At 36.3% G+C, this 24,045-nt stretch overlaps 2 protein-coding genes and 4 non-coding genes across 10 annotated transcripts in view; 1 reads left to right on the top strand and 5 right to left on the bottom strand.

Moving 5' to 3' along the window:
* Positions 1-24,045, bottom strand: part of LOC137489764 (uncharacterized) — a 173,995-nt gene that overhangs the window by 5,765 nt on the left and 144,185 nt on the right. The window contains exons 1-3 of one of the 4 annotated variants that reach the window (XM_073948627.1): positions 13,515-13,564; positions 12,916-13,065; positions 3,176-3,325 (exon numbers count right to left, since the gene is read on the bottom strand). The exons of 1 other annotated variant lie outside the window; for it this stretch is intronic. In XM_073948627.1, coding sequence (XP_073804728.1) covers positions 3,176-3,260 — 85 coding nt within the window. In that variant the 5' untranslated portion in view covers positions 3,261-3,325; positions 12,916-13,065; positions 13,515-13,564. Of the gene's footprint in view, positions 1-3,175; positions 3,326-12,915; positions 13,066-13,514; positions 13,565-24,045 lie in introns of those variants that run through there. 2 more of the 4 variants (XM_073948628.1, XM_021475554.3) reach the window with 2 other exon arrangements.
* trnai-aau (transfer RNA isoleucine (anticodon AAU)) lies at positions 7,826-7,899 on the bottom strand. Its single transcript has one exon. It is a non-coding gene; the product is annotated as a tRNA-Ile (tRNA).
* On the bottom strand, positions 8,002-8,073 carry trnaq-cug (transfer RNA glutamine (anticodon CUG)). Its single transcript has one exon. It is a non-coding gene; the product is annotated as a tRNA-Gln (tRNA).
* Positions 8,863-8,935, bottom strand: trnaf-gaa (transfer RNA phenylalanine (anticodon GAA)). Its single transcript has one exon. It is a non-coding gene; the product is annotated as a tRNA-Phe (tRNA).
* Positions 14,166-22,916, top strand: si:dkey-51d8.9. Of its 2 annotated transcripts, XM_073948944.1 has the most exons (7): positions 14,166-14,216; positions 16,246-16,401; positions 16,480-18,250; positions 18,352-18,438; positions 21,241-21,291; positions 21,590-21,655; positions 22,397-22,916. In XM_073948944.1, exons 3-7 carry the CDS (start codon positions 16,555-16,557, stop codon positions 22,609-22,611), a joined length of 2,115 nt encoding a protein of 704 aa, XP_073805045.1. In that variant the 5' UTR covers positions 14,166-14,216; positions 16,246-16,401; positions 16,480-16,554; the 3' UTR covers positions 22,612-22,916. The 2 variants fall into 2 exon arrangements, with proteins under 2 accessions (XP_073805045.1, XP_068076162.2); XM_068220061.2 differs by having other exon boundaries at positions 16,246-18,250.
* trnat-ugu (transfer RNA threonine (anticodon UGU)) lies at positions 23,839-23,909 on the bottom strand. Its single transcript has one exon. It is a non-coding gene; the product is annotated as a tRNA-Thr (tRNA).

The following is a 24,045-nucleotide window of genomic DNA, read 5'->3' as shown; positions in this document are numbered from 1 at the left end:
CACAAACTCCAGCCTGTCAACAGATCAAGTCCACAAGTTTCCTGTAGCTATTTTGGTTCATGAAATGGGATGAATTCAATAAGACTTATAGCTGCAGCTCGATGAAAATGAGAGCTGTACACGGTACAGTCTACTGTATAAGTTTTGTGATGGTTTGCAGTTCACTATCCAGGGGTCTGCAAATGTGGCTGGGTTTTCTGTATTAAGTTATATTATAAATCATAAGGTGAATTTTAAAATGTATAACTGAGGACGCGGGTGGTGAGGTGTCGCGGACGCCGCCCTATGCACGGATATAACTGAGAAGGTGTCGCGGACATAACGGAGGATGCGGGTGGTGAGGGTAGTGTCGCGGACGCCAGCCTCTCTATTCTGCCGCCCTATGCGCAGACATAACTGAGGACGCGGGTGGTGAGGGTAGTGTCACGGACGCCGCCATGGAAGCGCCAGCCCTGGAGGTCTTCACAGGCTCGACGAGAATGCAGAACTTTGCACTACATTTGCTCTCCTTTCTAGATCCTTCCAGCGAGTTTACAAGGATGAGGCTGTCGGCATCTTTTTACACAGCATTCACAATTTAACACACATTAAAGACATGATGGTGTGGCACCCACATATATGTTGGCCAACTTACTGAAAAATTATTTTAGGTTTACTTTTAAATGGGTCAGATGATTTATTTTTCTTTTAGTATACACACACTCACACAGATACTTATACATATATAAAGAGTAAAAATGCCAGTATTAACACTTTCTATAATTTTGTGCTATATGAATAAAACTTGAACTTGAGTTGAATTAGAATCTTGAACTTGAACTTAACTTGAATTAGGGTTGTAGTTTATTTGACCATAAATGCAGATCAGATCTGTTGATCAAATCTTTGTAAATAATTTATACAGTAACAACTGTACTTGTATTTTTTTATGGATTGTTGCCTAAATGGGATCTGATACAGATAATTTTACAGTATACCCAATGAAAAAAATGAGAAAAAGACACATATTTTAAAAACTTATTTTAATTGTTTTAATATTTGATGTTGTTTTTATTTTAATACAGAAGCTCTGAAAACCTTTTGTAAAATAAAAAAGATTTTCCAGTACCTTGTTTACATGTTTCGGCATTATTCCAGATGTTCTGTGTTATTTGTGTTTTGTATTCACTTATCTACTATTAAAAATAGGGTCAATGTGGCATAACTCTGTTAAATGCTCATTAGTTTCTGTTACTGGTAAGTATCAATATTTATAGATGATCAATTCTAGCTTTGCTATTGCTAGAAAAGATTTCATTATCATGCATATCTCTCTGTAAGCCAGGGGTGTCCAAACTTTTTGGGCCGAGGGCCAGATGCAAAAAAAAAAACGTTGTCGCGGGCCAAATTTTACATACATCACACAGACACGCATATATAGATGTGTATATATATATACATCTATATATATATATATATATATATATATATATATATATATATATATACAGTTGAAGTCAAAATTGTTAGCCCCCCTAAATTATTAGCCCCTCTGTTTATTTTTTCCCCAATTTCTGTTTAACGGAGAGAACAAATGTTTTCCACACATTTCTAAACATAATAGTTTTAGTAACTCATTTCAAGATACTGATTTATTTTATCTTTGCCATGATGACAGTAAATAATATTTGACTAGATATTTTTCAAGACACTTCTATACAGCTTAAAAGTGACTTTTAAAGACTTAACTGGGTTAGTTAAGTTAACTAGTCAAATTAAAGTAATTAGGCAAGTTAATTAGGCGACAATGGTTTGTTCTGAAGACTTAAGGGGCTAATAATTTTGACATTAAAATGGTTCATAAAAAATTAAAAACTGCTTTTATTCTAGCTGAAATAAAACAAATAAGTCTTTCTTCAGAAGAAAAAATATTATCAGACATACTGTAAAATTTCCTATCTATCTATCTATCTATAGATAGACAGATAGATAGATAGATAGATAGATAGATAGATAGATAGATAGTTAGATCATAACAAGAACTGCTGCTTAATTGAATGCGTGTAATAGCGACACCCGGTGGTTATTTATTGAATTACGTTCATTTTTTGTATAGCGGGCCAGATTATATTGATATTTATAAAAAGCCTCGCGGGCCGCCACAAAACTGATTGCGGGCCGCAGATGGCCCGCAGGCCGTAGTTTGGACACCCCTGCTGTAAGCCAACACTGGCCTCACCATAAACCTGCTCGGTTCTTCTCACAATAGAGTTAAATTACACTTCCCTGCTGTTCTGTCTGCTGGTCTGTCCACAGGCTTATAATTGTATAGCTGTGGTCTGTCGTTTGTGTGAGCCTCTCAGAATATCTTATCTCGGCATCCAAACGCGCACCACGATCCGTTGTCTTCATAGTGTTATTTGCACGAACTCCCTCATCCGACTTTACTTCCGGTCTGGCGATTTTTCAGATGCGGAAGTAAATTTCCGTGACTAAAAACGACTCCAAACGGCTTAATAATAAACTTTAACGTATATTTTAAAGAAAATCTAGTTCCTACTTTACTCTTACACACATTGTCTCACTGGGGTGTCTAACCTACAATATGCTCTTTAAGGCCTAACAATTTGATTTTGGATTTTAATACATTTTAAGACCCAGTTATTAGCCCTGTAATTAGTTATAATAATGATGTAATTCTAGATACTGTCTGTGAGAACTAACAACTACTAGAAACAAGTTTAAACCCATTAAGAAGTTGGAATTGTGATTATTGTGACGTATGCAAATGGAAAGTACTAAGCTAACACTATCACTGTAATAGCAGATATCTTCTATGAGAATACTGTAGGTAAAATATTGTCAGCTCAGTTAAACTTTTTTAATTTATTGTTTTTATTTATCTTATATAGCGCCAGTGCTCAAGGACGCTTTACAAACAGTAAGAGAACAAGAAAAGCAATAACCTTAAGAAGGTAGATAAAATAAGAGACTAATAATACATAAAAGAATGTCAAAAGAGATAAGAACAAGAAAGAAACTCATTTCTGTCTTTCAATGAGTGCTTATGTGCATTTAGGAGAACTAGGCAGCACACTCAGGGCTGCAAGATGGATTTAATTTAGTATTCTTATTATTAAAATATATCTGAATGAGGATCAAATGACTGAGTTGGTCTTTGACAATGAAAAAAAACCTGTTTTTTCCTGTGGATCTTCCTGTTTGACTGTGAATGTTTCTTCAATCTTCACATCTTCACTCTCCTCTTTAAAAAACGCCATCTTTATAACTGTGTGGAGATCAGTCACTTCAGCAGGAGTTTTTCTCTGCGTTTGGACACTTTATCCTGTTTAAAATGAACAAAACAATAAAATGTTCTTTTTAAAATTAAGAAAACAGTGAACAGAAACAAAATAACTTCTCTTCAACACTTGCTTCAACAGTTTCTTTATATGAGAGTAATTAACTATAAGAAATCAGGTAAAAGATTTCATTAATACTTATTACACACTTTTCTCGAGCAAGAAACAATAGCCACAAATGAGCTGATTAAAACTAGTACTCAATTTCATAGAGATAGGTTGGTTTTATATTCACACATTCTGACTTTTCCCTTTATAATATAATTTCATAAAAGTAATTTTTGCAAACTCTAAATAGCGAAATCATATTAGCAGCCAATGACTATCAAAGTGCAACATTGTTCACAGTCAAATAAACAGTGCTAATGTTGTTGAGAAGTCACACTTGCATGCTAATAAATCTAATCGAATATTCAAAGTAACATGGTAAACAATATAGAGACTTCTTAATGAACGAATGTGCGAATATAAAACCAACTTTACCTCTATCTATTTCTTATTTATAGTGATGTATACTTAGAATGGAATGACATTATGGTATTTAATAAATTAAACCTTCATTAAAACACTTATTGCACACTTTACTGTTACTTCACTTAAACTTTCTTCAGGTATCTTCTTAATTGTTTTGTTTGTTTTATTTATATTATTGTCTGCTTATAGCACTTTTTTGCCCAAGACAAATTTCCTCTCGGGAACAAAAGGTTAATCTTATCTTTATTTAAACAACAGACCTCATTACTGTGAGTTAAATAGTACTACGTTAAATAAAGGGTTAAAATAATATTGTCAGAAGCAAGAGAAAAGGTCTGGAGAGGTTTTTCTTCAATGTCAAAAATCGTAACAATTTATTGGATACAAATGAATAATTCGATGACAGAGCTCTGGGTTTCATTACCCCAATGCAATACAAGAATTACATTCAAGAGGTTCGCAACAAACATACATTTCCTGACTTCAGCATATATACACAACTGATCTTAACAGGTGGAGTTTTGGTGTAACGTCACTTGTCAGTCATTGTTCAGTCCTCCATTGGCCACACCTTCGACATACTTCCTCTTTTTCTACGAATTCTCTGCCCAACAACAAAGTATACATCTTTCTATGTTTTGTGTTCAGTTTTAACACCTCTCTTCAGACAGGAAGTGTCTGCAGAGCTGAATTTAATTTTGGACCCGCATGTATCTACTTCTGCAAAAATGCTAATTAGTATGCACAGCACTCACCCACAACATTAGAAGTTCAGTTAATATATGACCCTTACATGACCAATACAAATAATTGTTTGATTAAAAGAAAAAGAGACAATAATAATAAAAAACTGATTGCTATTTTACAACACAACCTACCACAACTCTTAACCCAACCTCACAGTAACAAACCTCCATGTGGGTTTCATTGATTCAATGTCTTGTACATGGCACAGAATACAACCTATTGCAGTTTATTAAAATCACACCTACCCCAGCCCTAGGCCCAACCTCACAGTAACCCGCTATGTTTTATTAAATTTTACACCTACCCCAACCCTAAACACAACCTCAGAGTAACCAGTTTTATTTTTATTTATTTTTATGAATGTCTACTACAGCTACATCAATCGCAAACCCAGCCTACGTGTGGCATAACTGCCGACCCCTTAGAGGTCATCCAGCCAACTTGCAGTGTAATCTCCTCCACTTGTAGGTCTCTGAGCTGCAGCAACACCTAAGTGCTCTGACACAGAGACACAAAAGACTTTTAACCTCCTCTTGGAGAGGAGAGAGTCTCCGACCCTGGATCTCAGGTCTTCCATGGAGGGATTGTCAGGAATTCTGTAAGAACATCCCATTCACACAACCTCTTGCCATAAAAAAACAAAGCAGAATGTGTGGTGAAGGAACTCCGGGTTGACAGAGCCTTGTCCTTGCTTCAAGCAATGTGCTAACAAAGTGCTGAACAGAGTGGCACAAAGGATAGCGCTTATGACTATGGATCAGAAGTTTCTCGGTTATGGAAACCAAGAAACTGTGTATGAGAGAATGCTTAAGTGTATGAGTGGCACTTGTTCAAGCGGAGCAGGGAAGTGCCAGCGATCAGAAAGAACTGGAGTTTGTGCCAAGACTGGGTTTTAAAAGTGGCAATTTCCATATGGTCTAGCAGTCAGGATTCCTGATTTTCACCCAGGTGACCCGGGTTCAACTCCCGGTATGGGAAGGCTTAAGTACTTTTGCTCCTGTCCTTTTTGGCCAGCGGTCGGACTGCAGCTACCTTATAGGGTGTGGTTGTGGAACTGCTATGTAAGACTTCGATAGCTCAGTTGGTAGAGTGTAGGACTGTAGGACCAATTCTTAGGTCGCAGGTTCGATTCCAGCTCAAAGGATGTATTTTGTGCTCAGAGCCGCTTTCTTGCCTTTACGAAGATATCATCGGCACCACTGCTCGAAGTTCACCATGGAGGTGAAAAGGAAGTTCCCTGACCAGGAATCGAACTCGGGCCACGGCGGTGAGAGCGCCGAATCCTAATTACTAGACCACCAGGCTAGACCATCAAGCCTAGCTGTGGGCTTCCACCCAGGTGTGCTGCAGCTGCTCTGACAAAAATAACTCTTTAATAACATTTGCAACCTCCTCCTGGAGAAGAGAAAGTCTCAGAGCCTGGATCACAGTTCTTCTTGGGAGGGACTGTCACATGCTCTGTGTTAGAGCATCCTATCGACACCAAAACTTGCCATGACAAGAAAGCACAGCAAGCGTTGAAGGAACTGCATGTTGACCGAGCCGTGTCCTCTTTCCAAGCAGCATGCTAATGAGCACTGCTGACGCAGACTGGGCCAGTGGCGCATACTGCCACCTGTAATTCGTGGTTATTCTTGGTTACACCGGCCAATCACGGTCCGAGTTAGAACCAAGATTTTTTTTAATTCTTGGTTACGCTGGCCAATCTTGTCCCGAGCTGGAACCAAGATTCACCCTCTTCTTGGTTACGGCAGCCAATCATGTTCCGAGTTACAATGAACGCTATGGCCAATCAGAGCCCTTATAACATTCATGATTTGTACTGTATTAACAGATTTCGTTGTGGATTAATTCGGACAACAATTACAAAGTAAGTATTTTTATAACAAGTTGGTTTAAATGAATAACCATTACAGTAACATTAATTACAACAACACAATTATTATATGATTGTTATAGATGTTATATGACGTTGTTTGTTAAGATTAATGTTAGCCGACCAAGCACACTGTACAGTTTTACTACAAACATTTTAATGCAGTTATTTTACATTACTTCACTTTATATTGTCATTTACTACCATAGTTACAATAATGCCCGTGCATTATTCTCACACATTAATGAATCACTTCACTAATAATAAATATAAGGCTCAATTCATCAGTCATTAATTATAAACAAATAGTATAATGACGCTCACATATCACTACATCACTAATCATAAACTAATCTAATAATGCTTACGCATAATACATCACTAATTATAAAGCATAAAACAATATGGATCACGCATGATTGCATCACTAATAATAAACCAAAAATATAAGGGTCACAATTTAATCCATCATTAATAATAATAACATTATTATTAGTAATGGATTGATGTGTGACCCTTATATTGTTGGTTTATTATTAGTGATGCAATCATGCATGATCCATATTAATTAATTAATAACTGCATTAAAATGTTTGTAGTAAAACTGTACAGTTTGCTTGGTCGGCTAACATTAATCTTACCAAATAATGTTATAAAACATCTATAACAATCATATAATAATTATGTTGTAGTAATTAACGTTACTGTAATGGTTATTCATTTAAACCACCTTGTTAAAAAATACTTACTTTGCAATTGGTTTCCGAATTAATCCGCAACGAAATCTTTTATTACAGTACAAATCATGGATGGTATAAGGGCTCTGATTGGCCATAGCGTTCATTGTAACTCAGAACACGATTGGCTGCCTTAACCAAGAATAGGGTGAATCTTGGCTCCAGCTCACAAAGTGATTGGCCGGTGTGACCAAGAATAACCACGACTTACAGGTGGCAGTAAGAGCTAACCGGCCACTTACTGCCAAGCTTAATAAAAGTCTTCCAGTTGGTGCTGCCCAGGCTAAAGAAAAAAAAATTAAAAAAAAAATTATAAAATGGCCTTGCCAGAAAGTAGCAAAATGTCAATACAAGGCGGTGGCAATGTGCATTGATTTCTGAGTAACTCGTCATTCGGCATGCAGGGCTCCTCACACGTTTACTGGAACAGGACCAGGTAGGGCGTTCAGTCACCTGCCCCTTGTGCACAAAATAGAACAACAGCACTGTTTTACAACCCCAGAATCGAACCAGGGACCTTTAGATCTTCAGTCTAACGCTCCCCCAACTGAGCTATTTCGACTGCCTTTTCACAAATATCCTGCAGCATTCATGTCTGTGAGACTAAGCAGAATCCTGAAATGCCTCTGAGGCCTTAAAGGGTAAAAGGTTGGCCAGTACGGGGATCGAATCCGCGACCTTGGCGTTATTAGCACTACGCTCTAACCAGCTGAGCTAACCGGCCACTTTCTGCCACCTTTGCTAAAAAGCTCAGAGTAACTGTCATTTTCTTCAAGAGATAAGAATGCTAAACCAGCTTTTTTTGTGCGGTGCTGGTAAAAAAACAAGGTCCCACCGAGATTTGAACTCGGATCGCTGGATTCAGAGTCCAGAGTGCTAACCATTACACCATGGAACCTCAAGTCTTCTGCTTGGTGCTGCCCGGGCCAAAGAGAAAATAATGTAAAAAAGAAAAAAAAAAAAGAAAACGGCCTTGCCAGAAAGTAGCAGAATGTCAATACAAGGCAGTGCCAATGTGCATTGATTTCTGAGTAACTCGTCATTCGGCATGCAGGGCTCCTCACACGTTTACTGGAGCAGGACCAGGTAGGGCCTTCAAAAGAAAAGCGCACTATTCCAGGCATTTTGACGACTAAACGGCAGGCAGGGCAAAGAGGCCACCACAGAGCAAATGTGATCTTTTTTTTCTATTTTGACCACGTCGAAAATCGCCAATTATTGATTGCTTTGAGGGGAATTAGCTCATGGTTAAGCGCTCGCTTTGCATGGGAGAGGTAGCGGGAACAATGACTGCATTCTCCACCTCTGTTTTCATGCCTTTTTACATTGGCTTTTATTGCAAAGCTGGTGGCACCTTGAGGGTTTAAAGCGAAACTACTTACGTCAGCTTTGCCGGTTTCTGTGTAGTACATATCATTGCAACCCTTCAGAAGCCCTATCAAGTCACAGTTTTCTTTTATTCAGCAGCGTGTCCGCAGTGGGACATCAAAGCGCTAAATACATTGCATTATAGAGTGCTGTCGATCAGGCCATTGGAATCATCGCCAGAAGCAACGTGACCATCTGGGAGGAAGATAGTGTTTTGGTCAAGTGGAAGCAGGTGGACTTAAGGGTGAAGCAGCTAGGCTTTTTGGGTGACTTTCAGTCACCTGACCCTTGTGCACAAAATAGAACAACATCACTGTTTTGCCGAAACCCAGGATCGAACCAGGGACCTTTAGATCTTCAGTTTAACGCTCTCCCAACTGAGCAATTTCAGCTGCCTTTTCACAAGAATCCTGCAGCATTCATGTCTGTGAGACTAAGCTGAATCCTGAAATGCCTCTGAGGCCTTAAAGGGTAAAAATTTGGCCAGTACGGGGATCGAACCCGCGAACTTGGCGTTATTAGCACCACGCTTTTTTATTTTTATTTTTTTTATTAAGAATAATTCATACAATTACAATTTTACATTTTACACATATTTGCACAAGATATCTCATTTCAAAAGCAGTTCATTGGTGGTTGATGGTCTTATTTCCAGGGTCCTTTCAGTCCTTTAAAAGAGAAATGTCCAATTCACAGTCCTTTAAAATCTGACATACTTCAACCGTAAAAACATTGTAAAAAACATCAACTTTTTCTTCATGATAAAAATAATAAAACAAACATTGTACATACTTTAAGAATTTTCTTTTAAAAATGTTCCATACATTTAGTCGCACTTTTTCCTTCCTCATTACAACTCTTCTTTCCCATATTGCGCTTTTCATCAACATTATCAGCAAGTTAATTAGCTTTTTGTTTTTACATGCACATTCATTTTCCAATCCCAACATTAAAACCTTATTCCATTCCGTTTCTTCCTCCCCTTTTAATATTGAGGTCATTTCTTTACATCTTTCATTAAAATCATCCAACTGTTTGCAATGTAAAAATAAATGTAAAAGCCCCTCATCATCTTCGTTACACACTTTACATGTTGCATCTTGTTCCATCCCAATTTTATTTAAAATGGCATCAGTAAAAATCACTCTATGTCTAATAAAAAATTCTAAGTTTGCCAGTTTTGTTTGTATAAAAATACCTCTCATGTTTTCCCATATGTTGTTCTCATTTGTTATCTTGTATTTTTGCATCCAATATTCATTTGCTAAAGGTTTCTTAAAAACTGCATCCCTAAAAACACAATAAAAACTTTTCACAGTACATTCCTTAAAATCATTCAATTTCTCCCCTATTCTCACATACACTTCCATTCCATCAACGTCATATTCTTTATTTTCAATTTTTTTAATCCATTCTTGAGGGATTGCAGTTTTAATTATTTGGTACTTATTTTTTATTTCTTGTCTGCTATATTCTTCCTTTGCTTCTTCCATGGCATCAATAATGCATTGTACTGGTAAAAAACCTTCTTTAAACTCATATAAAATGTCCCTTACTTTAACTATTCCTGCCACCCACCATTTCTTTAAAAAAATCTCCCTCCCTTGATTTAAAATGCAGTTGTTTAAGAAAAGAGGCTGATTTAAAATGTTCTCTCTCCCTAAAGGTTTAAAATGCACATTGTTTAAAAATTTGCCCCAAGCTCTTAACAATTCTTTATAAAAATCCGGCACCCTCTCCGCCATCCAGTTTTTTGTTTTCATCCATAAAATACTGTCCCCCAAATTAAAATTACCACATTTATTTAAAAAATATCCCACAGTTCCTTTCCACGTTGCTTCAGTTTCTTTGTCAAAGTACTTTTTTATTATTTTGACCCTCAAACTATTTTTTCTTTGTTCTACATCCATCAACCCCAGTCCTCCCTTATCCACTTCCCCTATTAAAGTAGCATGTGCTATTTTTGCTGGTTTCATCAGCATATGAACCTCAATAATGGTGACAACTAACAAATTTATCAGTTTAACTCACAAACAGGCAACTGAAAGTCTAAACATAAACAACAGCAGAATAAAACACAAATAAAGAAAACTGTTAGACCATTATACAACATTTATTTATACCGCAATGCATGCTGGGATATTTGTACAGTGCCACTTCCAGCATGCATTGCAGCATGAAACATTTGAGATGTTACCATTGTTGAGATACAAGGTCAAATTCATGAGGTCTGAGTGTGTATTTGTCATAACTGAACTGTTTTTGTATGTTATTTCTTAACTGTTAAGTAATTACAGAGGTATCTTTTCTGTTTCCACTTCTCATTAATTAAATTAATACCTGCAACTAAGCATAAAATCTATTGCTTGAGGCCCTTTATCCAAACTTATACCAAAACATTTATCAGAACTAATTTCAGACAAATAGATTTCTCTATATATTGACTTCCCAACTTTATTGCTATAGTACAAACGTTTTGTAAACTCTGTATTACAGCAGTTGGAAAGTCTTCTGAAATGAGTTCAAGGGTGAAGAGCCCAACTAAATCAGCCCCTCACTCCATTACGGTGACACAAAAAACACCTTAATTTCTGTTGGATCTCAATGAGAATAGTATGGAAGTCAAATCAGTCAGTAATAAGTGTGTGTCTGCTGTTGTTTGTGGAGTTGTTTAATGATCCTCTGCTGAGACTGAAGCTGTTTTATTTGATTTGATTTTATTTAATGTTGTAACTCAAGTCACTGTTTGTATTTCTTGTTTATTTTCTTCAGTAATTGTGATTATTAACAGCAGGTGTTCATCAGTGTCTGAATTCACTCATTAGTGTTCATTAACTCTGTCAGGTGAACTATATTAGTGAACTAGTGTATGAAATAGTGAACAAGGGCACAAAGTGTGATTTCAAACACAGACTTCAAAACATCGAATCTGAACTCTGTTAGCTCACAGTTTTCTGCAGTTGGTTACTTTCTCGAAAACAAAATGTTACCCAGAAAGCACTGTTTTTAACAGAATATTACTGTTTTAGTGAAAAAACATTATTTTACCGTAGAATCTGACCGTTTTTTAACAGCAATTTTTTACAGTGTGAATTCAGACCTTGTTGAGCATTTGACACCAGAATTAGTAATATTTTAAAGTTGTGTTGTTTCTGAGTCGGCTAATAGTTACAAATATTTATTTTTCCAACAATATGCAATTCAGAAGTTTAAATTTTTATTGTACATGTATGTTCTAGTGCTTTGTGTGATTTATTTATTTTTAATGTGTTGATTTTATTGCTTAATGTAATTTTCACACATTTTCCTTAAATGCTTTAAGCATTATTAATGTTTTAAAGAATGGAATATTTTGTAATTGTGTCTGGTTTAATGTCAGTAGTACTTAGTACAATTGTTTTTTTTTTCTCAACAATATGCAGGTCAGACACTTAAATTAGTTTTGTACATGTATGTTAATGTGCTTTGTCATTTTCAATGTTTTTTTTCTTAAAATAAAATATTTTGAATGATTGAAATGTAATGTTTTTACACATTTTTAAGCTTGGGTTAAGCATCTCCAATGTTTTAAATAAAGAGTGTTTATTTTGTTAATATTTTGTAAGTGTGTCTTTTTTAGGTCTATAGTAATAAAATTATATTAATAAAATTATATAAAATATTTAGGACAAAATTAAAAGGTTTACAGTAGCTAACTGTTAACTTAGGTTTTTACAGTAGTTAACCATTTTCAGACACTACGGTAACATGCTGTAAACGGATTTACAGTTGTATACAGTAAATCTAAAATACAGTAACTTACTGGCAACAGTGTTGCCAGTAAGTTACTGTAAAAACCCTTTGAAATGTCTAACAGTGCAAATAATATATGTGAGAACTAGCAACAACTACTATAAAAAGTTTAAACTCATAAAGAAGTTGATGAAAAAAAGGGAATTGTGATCAGCGTGACATATGCAAATGGAAAGTACTAAGCCAACACTATCACTGTAACAGCAGATATCTTCTATGAGAATACTGTAGGTCAAATATTGTCAATTCAGTTAAACTTTTTTTTTAAATTTAATGTTTTTATTTATTTTATATAGCGCCAGTGCTCAAGGAAGCTTTACAAACAGTAAGAGAACAAGAAAAGCAATAACCTTAAGAAGGTAGATAAAATAAGAGACTAATAATACATAAAAGAATGACAAAAGAGATAAGAACAAGAAAGAAACTCATTTCTGTCTTTCAGTGAGTGCTTATGTGCATTTAGGAGAACTAGGCAGCACACTCAGGGCTGCAAGATGGATTATATTTAGTATTCTTATTATTAAAATATATCCGAATGAGGATCAAATGACTGAGTTGGTCTTTGAGAATGAAAACCAACCTGTTTGTTCCTGCAGATCTTCCTGTTTGACTGTGAATGTTTCTTCAATCTTCACATCTTCACTCTCCTCTTTAATAAAAACCATCTTTATAACAGTGTGGAGATCAGTCACTTCAGCAGGAGTTTTTCTCTGTGTTTGGACACTTCATCCTGTTTTAAAATGAACAAAACATTAAAAAATGTCTTGTACAAAATGAATAAAACAATGAACAGAAACAAAATAACTTCTCTTCAACACTTGCTTCAACAGTTTCTTTATATGAGTCATTAACAAGCAGAAATCAGGTAAAAGTCTGAGCAAGAAACAAAATACCACAAATGACCTGAACAAAATTAGTACTCTATTTCTTATATATAGTGATGTATACTTAGAATGAAATGACATTATGCTATTTAATAAATTAAACCTACATTAAAACACGTACAGACTTTTCTGTTGCTATTCAAACAATAGCCCTTATTACTATGAGTAAAATAGTACTACGTTGTATAAAGAGTAAAAATAATATTGTTAATAGCAGGTACATAATTTAGTATCAGGTAAAAACCTGAAACTTTAATCAATCGCTTTATATTCTTGTAAAAGCTTTAAAACAAACCTCTTTCCAGTAGAATCACAGAGCGGCGCAGCCTAATGACGTCACACGCCACACCAAAATAAAAGTCTTTTTGTTTAGCTTTTTATTGTCACTTACGTGCAGTCATGACTTGTTGTTACATTTCTACACAGATACACATATGTTCAGAATTTGGAGTTGATCAAAACCTTTACTCTAAACATTTGTAAAACAATAAAAAAAAAACGTTTTTAATCCACTAAGACTAATTAAAAATGTGGGCAATACATTATAGATTAATTTTATTTAACAAATATTATATTAATCATATTTTTCAATTGTGCCTAGACTGCACTAAAACCCTAGATATAGCCTATGAAGTTGTACAAAAAGGAAAGTTGATTTCATAATTACGAGGAAGAGATTTAGATATTAATAGTAATGTGCTTTAGACCTGCAAGTCATCATAAAGTAGATTAAAAAAGTTTTTCAAAATTGTTCTAGAAATCTTTAGATCAAAAGTTTTGATCAAATTTAAACACTGTTTATCTGTGCGTGTGTCTGTGTGAGAGAGAGAGAGAGAGAGAGCGAGAGAGAGAGAGTGGAAAGTGGAAAACGAGGGAGAAATGTACATGACTGCAACATTGAGTGGCAAAGCTAAACAAAAAAAAGACTTTTATTTTGCCGTGCTGTGTGACGTCATAAGCCTGCGCCGCTCCTGCGCTGGGATTCAGCTGGAGAAAGGTTTGTGTTTAAAACTTTTAGACAAACATAAACTAATTGATTAAAGTTTCATCCAATGCTAAATTATGAAGCTGCTATTGAAAATATTAACCCTTTATAAAACGTAGAACTATTTTACTCACAGTAATGAGGGCTATTGTTTGAATAAGTTAACAGAAATGTGTCTAATAAGTGTTTTAATGTAGGTTTAATTTATTAAATAGGATAATGTCATTTCATTCTTAGTGTACTTCACTATATAAGAAATGGAGTACTAGTTTTAAACAGCTCATTTGTGTCTATTGTTTCTTGCTCAGACTTTCCTTATTTCTTTTTGTTAATGACTCTCATATAAAGAAACAGCTGAAGCAAGTGTTGAAGAGAAGTCATTTTGTTTCTGTTCATTGTTTTATTTATTTTAAACAGGACATTTTTATTGTTTTGTTCATTTTAAACAGAATAAAGTGTCTAAACACAGAGAGAAACTCCTGCTGAAGCGACTGATCTCCACACTGTTATAAAGATGGCGTTAATTAAAGAGGAGAGTGAAGATGTGAAGATTGAAGAAACAATTACAGTCAAACAGGAAGATCTGCAGGATTATCATTGACATAAGTTTTTTAAATAAAAGTGTTTTTTATTTGAAATCTTTAATTCTTTAATTACAACATACTTAATTTTACTTTAAAACTAAATATTTTTGATTGAATAATAAAGAAACAAATCTAGCTCCATACATTTCCACTGTTGGGCTAGTGCGAGCCAGGGCTTTTATCGGGCCGGGCTGAGCCAATAGTCCGAGAGCTTGAGCAGTGAGGCTGAAATTATGTCGCGTTTTCACTGTCAGGCCAATGACTCGCAGTGCAGAATGCAAACCTATTAAATGCATTAAATGATGTATACGCATAGGCCTATGTATATTTATTCATTATATTAGTTTACTCGCTGGCCGACTGCTGGCATCGTGCATCGAGTGGTCTCGCCACTAACAGAGGGATGACCGAGCGCACCAGCCATAATATAAAACAAGAAGGTAGTTTTGCTTTCGCTCACCCAAAAATGCTCTGTTTGCACGATTTGATTAATATCATCATCTCCAAATACTTTATAAATAATATTTCAAAACTCCTCCATTGTTTATTGTTTTTAGAAAATATCTTTTTTTTCCAGATAGGCCTTTGTAAAATGAAAGTTAAAAATGGCTTGAAACCGTTTAATTTATTTGTATTATACATACCTAAATTGATATAGCTTTTATTTTATATTGGTTTATTTATTTAATGTTTTTATTATATACAATATTTCTTTAAATTATTTTAATATAGCTTAGGCTATTTTGTCTAGATGTAATATGATATTATTGTGTTGAGTTGATACGTAATTTGTACGTAACAGCAGCAACGTATGTACGTAACATATTTTATATTATCTCCAAAATAAATACCCAGCCGTTCACAGCATCTGCAGAGCAGTGAAGTGAGCACTCGTTCGTCGATCTCTCACACACACATACACGCATTTAAATATTTTTTATATGAAGGCGTATACAAAAACTTTAATGAGGAACGCGAGAAAAATTCTTTTTTGATTTCAAAGTGTAAAACAAAGGTTAGTTGTGTTAAATGATTCAATTTGATTGGTGAGTCTTATGTTAAGTATGATTTGTGTTTTCACCATGACATCAAAACTTGTTATTTTCAGTTTGCAGTGCTCTCTAGTCAGCAATTGGCCCCCAAATTTGGTAGTGTGTTAGCATGCACTAGAGCACCTGTGCCAGATTTCAGCACTGTGTTTAGTATGCAGTTTAGACAGTGGGCCACAGTTATAGTTTACCCCAAAAATTGTATTTGTTTTCTATTTACTTAGCCTCAAAAGGTTGAAAAAACAGTTTTTTCTTTTTAGCACAAAATAAGATATAAATTTTTAAAATGTTACAAACTGGTAGCCTGTCATGACTACCAGCGATTCAGTGGCTGCAGATATACACATAATTTTTAGATGTCGTTGGTCTTGTCACTTCTGATTTCTAACTTGTGGCTTTTATTTGTAGCTTAACAAGGAAATACCTGGTTATGCTTCAGAAGAATCTTCATCAAGATCAGATATCAGTGAGGATGATTACGTGCCAGATACTGAAGAGTCTGACAGTAACACTTCAGAAAAAGTAGAGAGTTTAGTAAAAAAGATAAGTAATAATAAGAAAAAGGTAAAGTCAACTTCAAATGTTCCAGCATGTAAAAAAAGACGTGCGTCTCCTTCACAATCCTCTGTATCTGACAAACAGGACACTTCACTTCAATCTTCTTCATCAGGAGAACATGAAGAATCACATTCACCCAATAATCTTAATGTGAATGTCATGATGCTCAAAAAAAAAAAAGATGGAGCCAGACTATATAACAAAAAGTTTTACTGCCTATTCTGCTTCAAACCATTCAGTAAAATCGCACGTCACCTAGAGTCTAAACATAAAGATAAGCCAGAGGTGGCAAGAGCGATTGCTTTTCCGAAAGGCTCTAAAGAGCGAAAAATACAGCTGAGTTTGTTAAGGAATAAGGGGAACCGATGTCATAACGCTCAGGTACTCAGTGAAGGAAGAGGAACGGTGATTCCTAAACAACAATCCACTGCACCAGTAAATGCAAGTGATTATTTGCACTGCATTAACTGTTCAGCGTATCTGAAGAGAAAATCGCTATGGCGGCATATGCAAAGATGCCAGCTGAGCCAGAAAATTAACAAAATGAAGCCAGGGAAAACTCGTGTTCAGTCACTTTGCTCATATGCTGAACCTGTTCCAGACAGTATAAGTGAAAGGTTTTGGAAAATGGTGCTTGATATGCATGACGATGAGATAACCCATGTTGTCCGCAAAGAGAAAATCATACTGAAATTAGGGCAACATCTCTTCAATAAGCATGGCCATGATGTTACGAAGCATGAATACATCAGGCAAAAAATGCGTGAAACTGGACGTCTTGTCCTCGAAGGAAAAAAAAATGGTAAGCTGAAGGAGGTGTCTGATTTCTTTATTCCAGCTAATTTCCCTTATGTTATTCAAGCAGTTCACAGTGTAGCTGGCTTGAACGAAGAGACAAGCACATTTAAAACACCATCTTTAGCACTGAAGTTAGGGCACAACCTCAAGAAGATGGCCAGCATTATTGAGTGTGATGCCATGATGGCAGATGATAAGAATAGTCTTAGCAACGTGCAAGCCTTCAAGCAAATATGTGACACTAAATGGAGTGAGTGTGTGTCATCCCAGGCCCTTCGTAATTTGAGTGAAGTTAAATGGAACTGTCCACAGCTTCTTCCGTTTGCGGAAGATGTGAAGAAAATGCATCAGTATCTTGACTGCCAAAGTAAGGCATATCAAGCAAGACTTGAGGAAGAACAAAGTATGAAGCACTGGGCAGAACTTGCCAAAGTCACGCTTTGTCAGGTGATACTATTTAATCGAAGAAGGGAAGGAGAGGTGTCTAAGATGTCACTTAATTCGTTTACATTAAGGGACACATCCTCAACTCATCCGGATGTTGAGCTTGCTCTGTCCGATCTAGAGAAGTCACTTTGTAGTCATTTTCAAAGAATCGAAGTCCGAGGAAAACGTGGCAGAAAAGTCCCCATTTTACTCACTCCTAATATGGTCGTCTCAATGGAGTTGTTGGTAAAGACTCGCCGCAGCTGTGATGTGACAGATGAGAACGTCTTTATGTTCGGAAGACCCCAAGCTCTCACTTTCTTCAAAGGATCTGATGTCATTCGTAACATAGCAAAAAGCTGTGGAGCAAAGCACCCCGAGGCATTGTCCTCCACCAAATTGCGAAAGCACATGGCCACTATGTCCAAGGTGCTAAACTTAAAAGAGAATGAAATGGATAACCTCGCAGATTTTTTAGGGCATGACATCAGGGTCCACAGGCAATATTACAGACTTCCTGAAGGCACATTGCAGCTAGCAAAAATTAGCAAAGTCTTGATGGCCATGGAACGAGGACAGCTTTCACAGTTTAAAGGACAGAATTTGGATGAAATCCAGATTGATCCCCAAGGTAAAGCATTCCCGGGTTATTACCGGGAACACCAGCATTAGTTATAGACAATTGTTGAATGTTATTCAAAAGTTGTTGCCTAATAATTTTGTCTGTTATAGAGAAACTTTTGCTGGACAGTGATGGATCCGAGTCTGAAAATGAGATTGAGTCAACTGGAAATGGTGCCTCACCTTCAAATTCAGCAGGTACTGTATGTGTAATGTGTGTTATTTGTTTTGTGCTTAGCAAGGAATAATGACCACAAACATAGTAAAATAAAAGCAAATGTATGGTTTATTGTCATGTATTGTCAGTGTTAAGGCTTGTACATGTCATGGAAGAAAAGTGAAATGAAACTTAGTATTAAATCATGTTTGCTACTCTCCATAATAATGTCCTCTTGCTGACATTGTTGTTGCTGTTGTGTTTATCATACAGCTCTTTGTGTTTAGACACCAGTGAAAAATGCAGCTCCACAGTCATCTTTCCTCTGTGCATTATCTTCATTGCATGAAAGTGAAAGTGTGTTCGCCTAAACATGGAGGAAATCACTTCTGCTGTTTACACACATCATTCACTTTTCTTTTCAGCTTGCTTTTAGTCCCGAAAAAAAAACATTAAGGACAACATATTCTTAAAGCACACAGCACAATAAGTGACTGTTTAATCTTTTAATTTCTGGAAAACAATTAAAATTATTAATTTAAACATTCTCATTAGTAATGATCTTATTAAATTCTCAATGTTCTTCAACTGAAGGGAAATGATGGGAAAGGTGGAAAATGGTACACATTACTTGGGAAAAAAAACTGGGTGTCATTGCTGTAGTCATGCACACAGTGAGACTGGAGACAGGATAAATCAAAAGACCAGGGGCCTCATGTACGAAGACTTGCGTGGAAATCATACTAAAACACAGAAAAAAAATTCAGATGTATGAAACACTGCGTACGCCAAATCTCGCGCATATTCTGTTTGTACATCTGAATGAACGTGAAACTGAGCGCAACATGCACGAGCACAAAACCCCTCCCTGCCTCCTCCCTTGTATGAATATGCTAATGACTCTACTTTGGCAAAACCCAACGAAAAAGCAACGGCAAAATGAAGCAAAAAGAGGAACTTTGAACAGAATGTGAATGTGAGGTGCTGTTTTCGGAGGTAGACCGGAGAAAAACTGTTTTATTTGCAAGTTTGTCCTCCAGAATTAATAACAAAAGAAAAAAATAGAGTGGGAGAGTTTAGCTGATGCGGTTAACAAAGTTAGGTCTGAACATCGCACTGAGTGGAGCAGGTAATCATTATCGGCCTGTTGCTTATTTTAGAGTCTTTGTGTGCAGGTAGTGGTATTAATCTAGGAGAACAAAGAAAACAATGAGACCAGAAGACAAAGGCACCAGGACACAAAGAACCAATGACAGTGAACAGGTAAGTAGCAATGGGTGAGTCAGGTAAGTTCATTGGTGTGAACCGTAGATCAAACTCTGGGTAAGAGCAGAGTGACTGTTAATAAAAGGAACTGATGAGGGAGCGCAGAGGTGCGATAAAAGTGTAAGCAGGGGATTTTGATCGGATTGATTAGGATTCAGGTGGGGAAGGTGGCTGTGGTGACTGCCTGAGATTACAGTCTTCTCCAGAGGAGGCTCCTGATACCCTTATGTGATGTTGGGGACGGATGGAGCTGATGACATCTTTGCCCACTGGCATCCACTGTGCCACCAATACCAAGATTGCAGGAGCCAGAGGGTCTTCTACTGCCTGGGTGTCCCAGTAGGTTGTCATCTGTGCACAGAAGGGTTTGTAGGCAAAGATGTTATAGGACCGCTGTGATGTGCTGGCACTATTTGGCCAAGTTAAGAGAGTTAATCAGGATGTCTTCAATATAGACAATAACAAAACAATGGAGGAACTCACAAAACACCTTGCATAATGAAAGATGGCTGGGAAGATGGAGAGTACATACAGCATGACCTGGTACTTGCAGTACCAAAAGGGTTGACGAAAGCTGTCTTTTACATCTTCCAGTCGGTAAGTAAGGCAACTGGACTACCTGGGAGTTCAGTGTGTGGTATTTAATGCTCTTCAGCTGCTTCAGAACGCAGCAGCACGAGTTTTGCCCACAAAGAAGAACCTGGAAGCAGGCAGTGAGATTGATGATTAAGTCCTCCACACACTCCTCCATAGCCTTGTGCTCTAGGCAGCAGCTGGATAGTGCAGTCCCATGTCTGATGAGATGGAAGATAAGGGGTTGCCCATTTACTAAAGACATCCTGTAATGCAGAATACTCTGATGCGACCACTGACATGATTTGGGTATCAGGATTCAACACTGGACGTGGGGCTTGATGAGGCAGTCTATGAATAAATGTCCAGGGGCAGCGCAGAATAAACATACTTCAGCAGGTAGGTGGCATTCAGCTTCTGTGCTTGAGACGTGGGTAAGGTACACTTGCAAGAGATCTGGTACCGGAGTACAGGCAGCATAGGAGGCAAGCTTGCGAGTGGCGTTGGAGATATGGCAAGCAGATAGTGATTAGAATAGGCAATAGGCAGACACCATTACTCAAAGGTGTTGTACATCATAATAGCAGAACGAATGTTTGGGTTCAAGCTTTGTTGATAGGTTCTAATGAGCACGGTCTCGTTCCACCCACTAGCTACTGTCAAAGTCTGGTGAGTGAAATTGCCAATGGTGGATGAACCTGGGTGGAAACAGAATAAATGTTTGGAGGTCGAGAGTGCTTCTGTGGCCATACTGAAAGCTTTGAAGGATTGGTTAGCGAAATGAACAAATGTGTTGACAATAACAGGTAAGTAGCAATGGGTAAGTGCAGAGTAATTGCTTATAAAGGAAACTGATGAGGGGTGTAATTAATCAGTTATTAGGGAACTGTGGTCAGGTGTACTGGGATTCAGGTTGGGGAGGTGGCTGTGACAACGGTCTGATATTGGTATTTAGGAGTTATTATTGAAAAATCTTGTGCTAAAAGAGAAGTATTGTTTTTCAGAGAAATCAAAGAAGTCTGCTGAGGTTGGACAACACCAAGAACCATCCAAAGGTAATGAGATTTAAATAAAAAAGATGCTTTAAAAACTTCTGATGTTGTTATAATTGTGAATAAAATTCATTCTGTGCACTGCTTTTATGATTTGCCCTTTACTTGCTTTTATTATTTTTCTATTCTATATGTTCTATATTATATATTTTTATATCCTGAGGATGAAGTGAAAATATGTTTTGTTTCGACTGCTAATATTTTCTTAAATACATGTGTGACACATTTACTGGTAATTTACTTAGTAGGTATTCTGTGCCATTACTGAATAATGTTCTAAGTTGTACTCATATGTTTGTAGGAGGCAAGAATCCTAAAAAACTGCAGCCGACTAGCAAGGACTTGCAGGAACCGCACAGAACAAAGAGTAAGCTGTTTTTTAAAATGTCTTCTGAAATAAGTTGCCCTTTCTGTTTTTCTTCTAAAGTTTATTCATGTACATGCAAGGTAGACGTCACAAACGGATTTCCTTCTAGTCATTATCCATGAATTCAATCAATACTGCCTGCTTCATACTGCGGGCACTTTTATATAGGGGCAGCAGTAATATTACATATACTGTTTAATTAAAGCCTTAAATCATGTTGTTGACTCACAAAGTTGATGCAGAATCACAAAAAAGTGCTGCATTTGCAGGTACAGTACAGTAAAAAAGTCATAATTAGTCATTTTTTAGCTACTGCTTTTGATTTGTCAAACCTTAGAATCGTATGTAAATGTGGTTTTCTTTGCAGCTGCTTAACTGATTTGAATGTAAACAAATAAAAATCAGTTTCTGATATTATCTGATTTTTGATAGCATAACATATTCGTTAGCATATGAAAAGTGGCCTGCATGCAGAAGCTCACAAATAACTATTAACTAAAAATTTTAGACATCTTGCTGTAATTTACGAGAATAGTTAAACTTACATGGTGACTAATTGCAAGCATTTTTTTCCTTTTATTGCTGGGTGATGTAAACATGACAGATTGTCAGCCATCAACTAAATTTTAGCAAAAATGTGTATACAACTTTAAAAACAATGAGACACACTGAAGACCATGAATTAGTTTTATTTGGTCTTTAAGTCTTTTTTTCACTAATTATGTTTTAAATTTTATTCAGGATCTTCACAAAACGAGCGAAGAAGGTGGTCTTTGGAGGAGATCAAGGCCGTGGAGAAGACAATGATGGAATTCATAATGTCTGGAAAGGTTCCTGGTAAAGCCCAGTGCATGAACTGTATCGAAAGTTCCCCAGCAGCACTTCAAAATAGAAGTTGGGAGGGGGTGAAATTTTATGTAAAAAATCGCATTGATTCCCTAAAGAAAAAATTGTGAAAGGTAAGGACCTTCATCTAATTATTTTTTTCGTGTTTGCCGGAAGAAAGAAAATTTATTACTTAAAAAAATGTGAAAGGTAGGTGAAAGGGCCTTCACCACTGTTTTTTTTTCATGATTGTTGAAAGCAACAAGTTTGATTTCGTTAAAGCAAAAAAATGTAAAAGGGCCTTCACCAGTTTTGTCTTTGTTAAAGGCAACATGTATGCGAATCTTGTTTAAGCAAACTCAACATGCATCTGCTTAAAGAGCAGTATACTAAAACGTTCATGTTAACATTTAAATAAATGTTTAAAACACTAAAACACTTCCGAGTTGTATTGAGTTTTTACATTCTCGTAAATTTGGCTATGTCTCCGTTAATTTTTATGCGTATCTCAGAATATCTAATAAAAAAAAATGCTTGATAGAATGCCAAGATGCTCATACATTATTTAAATGCACATTAAAACAACATATGTGTACAACTGAGCAGGATAAACATTTTATTTTATTTAAAAAAAGCTAAGGCTTTTTTCTGTTTACACCCTTAGAAATGGTCTATTGTAATATAACATAGAATAAACAGAGAACGCAAGATAAAAGTAAAATTCAATAAAATATAAATGCACACAATTTTCCCTTATAAATAACTCTTTAATAGTTGTCTAAATGTAATTTGTAGTCTTACAGTGACTTATTATAAAAATATGATAATATACTGGTATGTCATATTGACACCTGGTGGTTCCTTGTGGTAAGACAAAATAGCGACGTCCCCACAAGAATAGAAAAACCTGACAAAAATTCATTTTTTTAAACTTCAGAATTCTTGATAAAAAATGATTGTTTTTATGATAAAAAAATCCCCTGGACACATATGAGTTAAAATTATGGCTTAATTGTATTTAGAAATTGTTGTACCCATAGTTAACCTTCTAGTCACAAGTCCCCATGGGGCACAAAAACAAGTATGTGTGTGTGTGTGTGTGTGTGTGTATGTGTGTGCATAAAGAGGCTCTTGTACAACAAATCCAAAAGGCTTGATCTCAACAATAGCTGATAGTCACTTTTGCACTTTTGCTGGAACTTGATTCCAGGGTCTCCTGTTTACAAGACAGGCACTTTGACCAACTAAGCTACAGTGCCAAACGACCTTGACAAGGGCTAATTTTTTTAATCAAAAAAGAAAAAATAACTAACAACTGTAGCGCTGCATGCACTCTTAACAAAAGCCACCTGTACATTAGGCTCTGCTGGGATTTGAACCCAGGATCTCCTGTTAACAAGACAGACGCTTTGACCAACTAAGCCACAGCTGAAAAGAAGGCAAGAGGTTTTTGCACACATAGACTAAAAATACACAGCGAGTCTAAAAATGGCAAGCAAAGAAATTGTTTAACTCTATTTGTCGCACTATTCATTACGCCTCAAAGCTATACAATTTTATAATTC

The sequence above is a fragment of the Danio rerio genome, chromosome 4, assembly GCF_049306965.1.
Source record: "Danio rerio strain Tuebingen ecotype United States chromosome 4, GRCz12tu, whole genome shotgun sequence".
Lineage (NCBI taxonomy): Eukaryota > Metazoa > Chordata > Actinopteri > Cypriniformes > Danionidae > Danio > Danio rerio.
The sequence above is the reverse complement of the archived record's forward strand: the minus strand, read 5'-3'. Positions and strand labels throughout refer to the sequence as shown.

Bases quoted from the DNA above. Each gene is read 5' to 3' on its own strand.
- si:dkey-51d8.9 (XM_073948944.1), top strand. From the start codon at position 16,555: ATGATGCTCAAAAAAAAAAAAGATGGAGCCAGACTATATAACAAAAAG. The intron at 18,251-18,351 runs GTAAAGCATTCC...TGTCTGTTATAG, and splicing joins AATCCAGATTGATCCCCAAG to AGAAACTTTTGCTGGACAGT. The intron at 21,292-21,589 runs GTAATGAGATTT...ATATGTTTGTAG, and splicing joins ACACCAAGAACCATCCAAAG to GAGGCAAGAATCCTAAAAAA.